The following is a 10290-nucleotide window of genomic DNA, read 5'->3' as shown; positions in this document are numbered from 1 at the left end:
TCACCATAGGATATATGCTCAACAATATTTTCCACTGATTAGCGAAAAAAAAATTAAAATCCCAAGTGTTAGCATTTAATAATAGCGTTTCAAAATTTAAAACGCGATTTTCTCAAAATGAGAAAAGGTGGACTCCCATCTTTTTTCCCGTGGGGTCTTCAAATGGTGTGCCTGAAGGGATGTAATGTATTCCACTCCATTACCTTTTATTTTACATGAATTTACTATTCCTCTTAATTATAGCATAATCTAGCCAAAGTCAATTACTTTTCATTGTTAAAAAGCAGCTTCCATCCTCCAAAGGAGGCTCTTAGTAATGATGAGATACCTACATAGCTTCACCAGTCACCACAAACAATAAATATAATTAATTTAAACTTGACCCCAAAAAATATTCCTCATATTTTATACCTACACAAAGTAATTTAAAAATAGGTCATAATTATAATCCTTATTTTTCCAGATGCGGAAAATCAAGAAGGTTGGCATCTGGCCCGTGGGTCTGGTTGGAGGACTCAAGGTGGAGAAACCTGTGGTACAGGATGGCAAAGTCATCGGCTTCAACAGTATGTGGGCCCCTCAGCGCCCTTATCCCATAGATATGGCGGGCTTTGCCATCAACCTGGACCTGATGAAGAAGAACGAGAATGTGAAGTTTTCGTTTGATGTACAGAAAGGATATCAGGAGAGTGCGATCCTGTCGAAAGTCCTGTCCTCGGCCCAGGAGCTGGAACCTCTGGCTGAGAATTGTACCAAGGTTTGTACAAAATTAAGCAAGGTGTTCTATGTTTTTAATGTACGTACTATGTTTTTAATCTGTAAAATATACGAGACTGCTGGGGTAAAGGGACTTTTTAGTCTCATTCAAGCAGTATAAACAAGGTATATTCTATTCTATTCTATTAGTGGTTTAGGGAACTGTAGACCTCACTCGGAAAAAGCACCCCTTTAGACTTGATCAGGACCAAGTTGTAACCAAACTGTCTCGATGGGGGGGGGGGAACAAAAAACTGAATTTAATTTCAAATGTACATATTTTATTAGCCTTGTATGTGCAATAAGACTGATAAGAGATTGTTTAAGATAACATTATTATATGTTTGTTTCAGGTGTACGTGTGGCATACGAGAACGACAGATCCAACTTTCCCCTATGAAGTCGTGCTCCAGAAGAACAAGAAACCTGCCTCGGATCGTGGAATCGAGGTTTAATTCTGGCTAGTGAGAAAATACTCAGGTCCGGAGCCACAAAGTGAGTTTAAACTCGTTTCAATCTCGGTTTAAGCAATCTGATTGGCTAATTTTTTTTTGGATTTTTATTTATTCGCACTAAGCAACAAAGGCCGATCGAAAAAAATAATAATAAACAACATAAGTAAATAGTATTTACAAAGGATGTCTAAATTTAATAAATTGATTAAAAGTGAAATACTCCAAAGTGTTTTTTCACACTAACTGCTCACTGAAGTCCTTGTTTGAGCGTTTTTTCAGTAAGAATTTGGTTGTTACAAGTGGAATAATTTATTATAAATATTAAATATTATTTATTGACTCTTGTTTCTGAAACCCTAGGTACTAGGTAGGACCATATAAGTATTTATGTATACGAAAGTGGACCATTTTAAACGCTTCTTAAACCTGGCTGAATCCTCTTTAGGAATGTTTAACTTGGATCACTGAAAAATTTTACTCTCGAAAGTATTCTCGAAAAATGTCGCTGAGATTTCTGAGGTTCGGGATTCCCATGAGCTTTACCTCGTGTGTTCGTATCATAATATTATCATTTCCACTCAGAAAATGTCTCTGTTATTTATTTCTGTAGAAGTAGGTAGGTACCTACAGAAAATGGTTCGGTAGGTACGTAGTGGAGGAAATATTCAAACCTCTAGGTAGATTCCCATGAGCTTTACCTCGTGTGTTCGTATCATAATATTATCATTTCCACTCAGAAAATGTCTCTGTTATTTTTTTCTGTAGAAGTAGGTAGGTAGGTAGGTAGGTACCTACGTAGTGGAGGAAATATTCAAACCTCTAGGTGTAGATTCGAATAAGCTTAACCCATCTTCTGGGACGGTTGTCCCTACCTCTAGGTGTGAAGAGCGACGAACTTTTGAATAACAAATAAATAGGTTGGTACTCTAAGAATATTAATGTTAGATACTTTTTTGAATAAATTTCAAATCTATCATTTACAAGAAAATCTAGATTCTTTTCGTTTACACCCTTCTAGTGTCAAGTTTGAACGTTACAGAGTTCCTAGTTAGAACGTTACAGAGTGCCAAGTTAGGATGTTACAGAGTGTCAAGTTAGGAGGTTACAGAGTGCCAAGTTAGGATGTTACAGAGTGCCACGTTAGGATGGTACAGAGTAGCAAGTTAGGATGTTACAGAGTGCCAAGTTAGGATGTTACAGTGTGCCAAGTTAGAGTATTACAGAGTGCCAAGTTAGGATGTTACAGAGTGCCACGTTAGGATGTTACAGAGTAGCAAGTTAGGATGTTACAGAGTGCCAAGTTAGGATGTTACAGTGTGCCAAGTTAGAGTGTTCCAGAGTGCCAAGTTAGGATGTTACAGAGTGCCAAGTTAGGATGTTACAGTGTGCCAAGTTGGGATGTTACAGAGTTCCAAGTTAGGATGTTACAGAGTGTCAAGTTAGGAGGTTACAGAGGGCCAAGTTAGGATGTTACAGAGTGCCACGTTAGGATGTTACAGAGTAGCAAGTTAGGATGTTACAGAGTGTTGCCAAGTTAGGATTGAGGTTCGGAATCAAAGTCACTAGATATTTTAAACAAGGTTGTTATAAATGTCGGGTTGTTTGACTACTTGGTTATTCCAAGAAGCAAGTCAAGTAAAGCCATGTAATATTTTCGAAATGTATTTTTTCCAATTTCCATGTAAGTTTAGTTTTATCTAATAATGAAACGGGGGTGTATATTCACCGGCAAAGCTCTCTTTACTAATGAACTGAAAAACATACAAAGTTAAATACATACATAATATTTAGAAAGCTAACAATAAAATAATCTAACTAGTGACTGTGATTGTGAACCTAAGACCTCTAATATAGTTACCTTCTTTGTTCAAATTGTTTAAAATGTTGCAATGCTCGGATAGGTTTAAATAGTCCCTTCTTTAGTATTTTCAAAAGGATTTTTTTTTTACTACTTTGCTAGGCCTAGTCTAAATAGTAGCAGATCTACCTACCTAAGATTATTTTGATTTTTTGTTAAAGTAGGTATTGATTTGACATTTGTTATCTACAACTTACACCCGTATATATGAACAAAAATTCTCGCTCTCAAGTCAGACTGAAGTCAATTTTGGCCAATCAGATGTTTGAATTTGATGCTTGAGTGCTACTTGAGAGTCGTATATTTTCTTCATAAATATCGGTGTTAGTGTTTGTACCAAATATTTCAGCCTTCGACGGGCCAAAATGTGGAAGTTACGAACTTTTGTTAACCAAAAATCCATGGCCAAGTGAAACGATATTTGTTAAAGGCATCCATAACTCGATTTGATAATTCCCGACCCATGTTTTAGGTGGTAGAAATTCCCTCCAAATAGTCTATATTATTATTTATTATTGTCTGTCAAATTATCCTGTAACCCATGATGTATTATTTATTTATGTGCTATCTATTCACTTGTTATCGTATAGTATTTATTCGACAGTATTTGGAAGAAAGTATATTTACCTGTAAAAATAAAGCTGTAATTATTATGCATTGAGAGTACGGAATGAAGTCTCGAAATTTTACATCCATGATTTTTCATTTCATTTCTTTTTTTCTATTGTTCGCTTAAACTAATGTCGTTCGCGTCCATTTATTTAATTTTAAACAGGACTTATATATTGTTAAAAAAAAATGCAGGACCATGATAAATTCCTGGAAATTATAATAAATAACTGAAGATTTCGCAGGTTAAACTTTAAATATGTAAAATTTAGTTGAGCAACAAGTGGCATTTCGAAAAAAAGTACCTAATTATATTTTCAAGTACATGAAAGAAGAAAAAGAGGACTAAAAAATATTCTAGATTCTTTTCGACGTCAGAGTAGCAAGTTAGGATGTTACAGAGTGCCAAGTTAGGATGTTACAGTGTGCCAAGTTAGAGTGTTACAGAGTGCCAAGTTAGGATATTACAGAGTGCCACGTTAGGATGTTACAGAGTAGCAAGTTAGGATGTTACAGAGTTCCAAGTTGGGATGTTACAGAGTTCCAAGTTGGGATGTTACAGAGTTCCAAGTTGGGATGTTACAGAGTTCCAAGTTAGGATGTTACAGAGTGTCAAGTTAGGAGGTTACAGAGGGCCAAGTTAGGATGTTACAGAGTGCCACGTTAGGATGTTACAGAGTAGCAAGTTAGGATGTTACAGTGTGCCAAGTTAGAGTGTTCCAGAGTGCCAAGTTAGGATGTTACAGAGTACCAAGTTAGGATGTTACAGAGTTCCAAATAGGGATGTTACAGAGTCCAAAGTTACCCCTGGACGGGTTAACTGTGTCCCACAATAGTGAACTACTGCATCCTGGGTCCATGCGCCTGCAGTGAACATTTCAAGAGAATTAATCGCACAAAATGAAGAAGAAAAAAAAGTTTCAGAATACTGAAGAAGTACGACGTGAAGACAGCATAATATGTAGGTGAGTGACCGGGAGGCATTATTTTTCATCATCCCTTTTTGGATAATCTACTAAAAAGAAATAATAAAAAATATTTTATTAAAAAAAGCGAACTGTGAAAAACGTAATATTTTTGGGTTTCATAAATCCCTAATTTCACTAAACTTGTTGTCTATTTTAGGGACGGTTACTTTACGCCAAAAAAGGAAAAGAAGAGAAGATCAAATTGACCGTTACAAAAGGTGGTTGTCCGAATTAAGATGTCGTCACTTAGGTACTCACTTATTTTTCTATTTTCTATCGAAGTTACCTAAAAATCTTCGATTTTATTTTCATAAAATACCATAAGACATAATCGAAAAATATACGAAAATATTGAGTGTCAGATAAGTAGGTACCTATACGAAATAGGTACGTCCTTAAATAAATATACCTTTACGTACATGTTACTATCTGAAATATGCCATACGCTCTAATTTTCTTCATCTTGACGAGTAGTGCCATTTTCAATTTTATTGCTTTTCTATTTTATTTAATTAATTAAAATTTTCTATATCGAACGGAATGCCCTAAAAGTGCTTCATCTCGCAATTTCTACTAAGGTCTACCTTGTCAGTACAAAGGTAAGAACCTACCATCTCGGTGAAAAATCATGTTACCCTAATCCTCTTTGCATTAGGGATAAAATTAGATATTTTTTTAATAAATAAAATTAAAAAAATATATACAATATACCTATGTGGTTTCCTAAAACCAAGGACTGGGAATATTAGAAGACATAATTATGCAATCCACAGAGCCTTCTAATATGGAACTTATAATAATTGTGTCAAATACTTACTTACTTTCCGTTTCCGGAACCACCTTTAAATCTTGAACTTCCAGAAGTTTGCAACTTGAATAGCTCTCTGATTGGCTTCCTTTAGGTCGTCGTGTGTGCAGGTATTCTCTAATTGTTCACAGTTGAGAAGATGTTGTTCATCCTGTTTGATATTGTGTCAAATATGTACATAGCTACATAGCTTTCAGTTAATTGACGGATATTTCAGCGATTTACAAAGTAGAGATTTCTTTTAATGTACGGCAAAATTTAATTTTAAAATCAAGCTGGGGGAAATTTGATTTCAGGATGCTGTCCAAGTTCAAGCCCCGTTTTGTCTGGATCATTTTCTTCGTATTTCTCTACATAGGAGTTTCCGAGTAAGTTGAAAATTTCTTTTCTTTTAGCTTAATTTATCCCCTGGCTTGATTTTGTTGACATTTCATAGCTACTTTTCACTTTGTAGTTTTGTTGGCAATCAAGGGCGTAGCCAGTAGAGGGGACTCTCCCTGCCTGATCCAATCTCTCTAGGAGACATTCTCATATTTCTGCATTGAATTTCGATTGCTTTCATATACCTAGGGAATCCTTTATGATTATGACATATGTCTATATTGTCTATGACCCCTACTCCTGATATGTCCATGGCCCCTACTCCCTACTTAGATAAAACATTTTCTACTGACGAAAAAAATTGAAGCTAGTGGAGATGTCAAAATTCTAAGAAACCCCCCCCCACCCCCCAACTTTTCAGGAACGCATTCCAATCAAATTTTGAGCGCCGCAGGCGAAATTTTTCAACATGAGGGATTTTTTTAGTAAAATTTTAAATTTCGAAGATTTTTTCCTGAGCACCAAACCATTTTTATTATTGTTATTTTTAATTTTTTACATTAGGTAGGTAAGAACAAATCCCAAAAAGCTTCGCGGGCCACAAAAATGGGCTGGCGGGCCACATGTGGCCCGCGGGCCGCTGGTTGTAAACCCCTGCTCTAGCTATTCGGAAATATTATGCCAAGAAGAGAATCTCCGTGGCCGAGTGGGTATCACATTAGACTTGGTCCTGGGTTCGATTTCCGGAATTGCTATTCGCATCAACGCAACATTCCGAAGGAACCTGCTACATTTATTTTCACACCGGGCGACAGCACGTTGAATGCACCAGTTCCCCACGGATCACTGAAGTTAAACAACGTTGCGCGTGGTTAGTACCTGGATGGGTGACCATCTGGGGAATCCGCGTGCTGCTGGGTTCCTGGCTCCACTCAGGCTGGGTGAGGTTACATTGAGGAGGCGGGTAGCTAGTCGCCGAATGGTGGGTAAAACCTTCGTCATGAGAAGACCTAAGTTGTTAAAAGAGACGTTAAACGGTAAACCCCCATACCTAACATTTATTTCACTGTTTCAATGCTCACACTTTGAACACACACAATTCAGCACGTACAACATCAGAGTAAGAATACCTAATTACTCTTATGTTAGGGAGATATTATGTAGATATTCCAAGAGCTTACCTTATAGCTGGTTCAAAGAGATGTCGGTAATAAGAGAAAGGGGCCCTTGTTTGAAGTTTTCTCACTAAAACTCTTAATAATTAAATTGAAAAAGCGAGAGATAATCCACTCGGCATCGTATCATCTCAGTTTCAATCTCTTCTGCCATTTTCTTTGGGGATTCATGTGAAAATCATTTCAAATGTTCATCTCATTAAAACCGGGAACAAAGGATGTGGAGAGTGAGAATGAAAGAGAAAATGTTAGAATGGATGTAAAATAGAAGATAATACTTGATGTAAATGTGAATAAAAAAAAAAAAATCTGAGAGCGAGCAGATAACTCACACTCCTCTTTAACCCTTGGTGGAAGAAGTTGAATGGGATAAAAGCGTGTTAACCCATGATAGATATTGGCATCGAGGTGGTAAGATGATGTTCCTTCCCTCCGCCTCCCTAATGTTCGAGGTAAGGGAAGTAGTTAAAAGGTAAAAATAATTCCTCATTATGCCTCAACCCTTATCAATAATTCCCTAGAGAGATTTGTTCAGAAATTTCGATAAGAGAGGGATTTCCAAGGATGTAATTGGTATTACTGTGATACCCACAAATGTCATGAAAAGGTTCTCCGTCTTCACTACAAATGAGATATCGGGCTCGTTATCATTAGGTACATAATTATTATTATTTTACTATTTAGAATGATTGGTAAAAACATACCTATAAGTATCTACCAAATTTATTGAAGATCCCTTTGCACGATATGTAGCATCTGAGAGCGAGCAGATAACTCACACTCCTCTTTAACCCTTGGTGGAAGAAGTTGAATGGGATAAAAGCGTGTTAACCCATGATAGACATTGGCATCGAGGTGGTAAGATGATGTTCCTTCCCTCCGCCTCCCTAATGTTCGAGGTAAGGAAGTAGTTATAAGGTAAAAATAATTCCTCATTACGCCTCAACCCTTATCAATAATTCCCTAGAGAGATTTGTTCAGAAATTTCGACAAGAGAGGGATTTCCAAGGATGTAATTGGTAGATATTACTGTGATACCCACAAATGTCATGAAAAGGTTCTCCGTCTTCACTAAAAATAAGATGTCGGGCTCGTTAACATTAGGTAGGTACATATTATTATTTTACTATTTAGAATGATTGGTAAAAACACACCAAATTTATTAGGGAAGATCCCTTTGCACGATATCTAATATAACTAACGTGTGATTACCTAAGTAGGTACTTACCGTACACAGCATGATTTCAGGAACCTACCTTTTGGCTATTGTACAAGTTCATACAAATTATGAAGGTGGATCTATTGTTTTCAACAACTAGATACGTAAATAGTTACCTACTTCGACTTGAACTTCGTAAGCGAACATTCACGTTCAAATACCTAACAAAAATAAAATGTATCACTATCAACATAAAATCAGAGAGTGAGCACCAAAGTCATTGCTCCAGTAGGCATCCGCAACGGGGGAAGCAAAAATATAAAAGTTCAATCCAAAATATTGTAAAATTGGAACTTGAAGAAAAAAATTACTAAAGTACTTTCTATTAAAAGACTTTTGAGCGAAATGACGTCATATAGATTGCAGGTATAGTTATAGGAGGTGACAATTTTATTGTAAATCCCTCGATGTGAGTCAGTCATGTTCGTACATATTGTTAACCCATTGTGCTTCTATTCGACATGGGATTCCCATGTGTATTCATTTATCAAATGCAAAAGTTCTGGTTCCATTGAATCAGGGGTATTCTAAGTTCTGCGGTTTACAAAGAAAGTTCTACCTACCTACTCTATCTTCTATTATGAAATTGTTAAATTATTCCTTAGATTCTTAGAAATAGAACTAATGAGCATTATTATTATCATCATCATCAATAATACTATTATTATTAGAATTACTCGGAGGAGAAAATGTCAATACAAGAGGGGGAAATATCGATATACTTTGAACGTGGTATAATGTGTGAAAAGACTAAGAGGTTGAGAAGTACCTTGCCTTCAATAAGATGCTTGGGGTAGATAGAGCACTAATACCCCCAATGCAGTGTCGAACCTAGGAGGGAGGAAGGAGATTTTGAGAAATGTGATGTTAAGACACTTGGGTCTTTATGAGCTGGGCACCTTCATTGTTATCGTTATTAAATTTATCAACCACAAATATCTTCATGGTTGATCTTTGTTTAGTAGAATAACTCCTTATAATTTATTATTAATTAGGTATTACATTATTTAAGCCTCTTCACAATTTTTGAGGGCTAATAGGTAGGTACTAACTTCTGAGGAGTGTGGGTTTCCCTCTATTGCATTGGTTCCCAACCTGGGGGTATTTACCCCCCGAGGGGTAAAATACACTTTTTCGAGGGGTAAAAAGAACTAAGCGCTAAGTGAAAAAAAATACAAAAGATATAGAAAAAAAATAAAAAGATGGGATGAAGGAAATTTATGTGACGACATGAACGGACCCTTAAAACCTCAATGTAAAACCTCTGAGATTTTTTTGCGGGATTGGCGGGAGGGTTCAAATCGGAAAAAGCTCTGAGAATTTTAGTTCCCTTTGCCACAACATACAGGTGCGAAAGCGGATTTTCAATATGTTAAATTTAATAAATAAATTTAAAAAAAAAAGTAAAAAAATAAACCTACTGACCAACTGGGTACAATTTCAATATGTACTTGTTCTTTCCCTATCTATAGCTATTTCATGGCTTTGTACTTTTTAGATGGGGGGGGGGTAATGCTAAATTTGAGGCTTACACGAACGGGCTCTCCCTCCGGAGAAAAATTTTTCGTCTTGGTTAAAGAAAAATCCAGTATCCCCACAAAAAAAACGACAAATGTGAAAAAAAGGCCCAAGTTTCCTATCAAAAATCTGGGTGTGAACATCACACGACTTTCTTTTTTTTCTTCTTTCTTTTAGAGGTTTGACAGGGGAATTGTAATCGGCTATGTCTTATTGTCCCGAAATCGAGAGGAAGGAAGCAGAGATAGGAGAAAGCCAGCCGTCTCGGAACGAACATGTTCCATCTAGGGATAAAATGCGCCGCCCGGGCGGGAATCGAACCCGCGGCCTAGCGGCTTACAAGGCAGACGCACTACCAACTACAGCTAACTAGCGCTGGCTTACACGGCCTTTCTATTACATTTGCGGAATACGTATTGAAAAAAACAAAAAAATGAAAATTTTTCTAACAGTCCCGAGCCTGGGCCGCCTAACGGCGGGCCGATTTTTGGTCGAATTTGTCCTATCTTTAAAATACTCCCGTGGTAATGAGGGAATCACTAAAAGGTGTTCAAAAACTTGAACTTTTTTTTTTAAATTTTCTAAGTCCAAGATCGACCGCCT

The 10290-nt window shown here is 36.7% G+C and overlaps 1 protein-coding gene, 1 long non-coding RNA gene and 1 pseudogene across 2 annotated transcripts; all 3 read left to right on the top strand.

Annotated features, from left to right (window-relative positions):
- Positions 1-457: 457 nt before the first annotated feature.
- On the top strand, positions 458-3758 carry LOC103507213 (galactosylgalactosylxylosylprotein 3-beta-glucuronosyltransferase sqv-8-like; the record flags this gene model as incomplete). The annotated part of the gene is made up of 3 exons (XM_008471664.3): positions 458-757; positions 1110-1730; positions 2757-3758. Coding segments are annotated over 2 exons (402 nt in total), but the record flags the coding sequence as incomplete, so codon positions are not given.
- Positions 3759-4572: 814 nt separating this feature from the next.
- Positions 4573-5822, top strand: LOC113466592. Its single transcript, XR_003390944.1, has 3 exons — positions 4573-4643; positions 4804-4896; positions 5751-5822. It is a non-coding gene; the product is annotated as an uncharacterized LOC113466592 (long non-coding RNA).
- Positions 5823-6575: 753 nt separating this feature from the next.
- On the top strand, positions 6576-6695 carry LOC113466598 (annotated as a pseudogene).
- The last annotated feature ends 3595 nt before the right edge of the window (positions 6696-10290 follow it).

The sequence above is a fragment of the Diaphorina citri genome, unplaced genomic scaffold (genome assembly GCF_000475195.1).
Source record: "Diaphorina citri unplaced genomic scaffold, Diaci psyllid genome assembly version 1.1 scaffold298, whole genome shotgun sequence".
Classification (NCBI taxonomy): domain Eukaryota; kingdom Metazoa; phylum Arthropoda; class Insecta; order Hemiptera; family Psyllidae; genus Diaphorina; species Diaphorina citri.
Note: the sequence above shows the minus strand (reverse complement) of the source record. Positions and strands in the feature narration are given on the sequence as shown.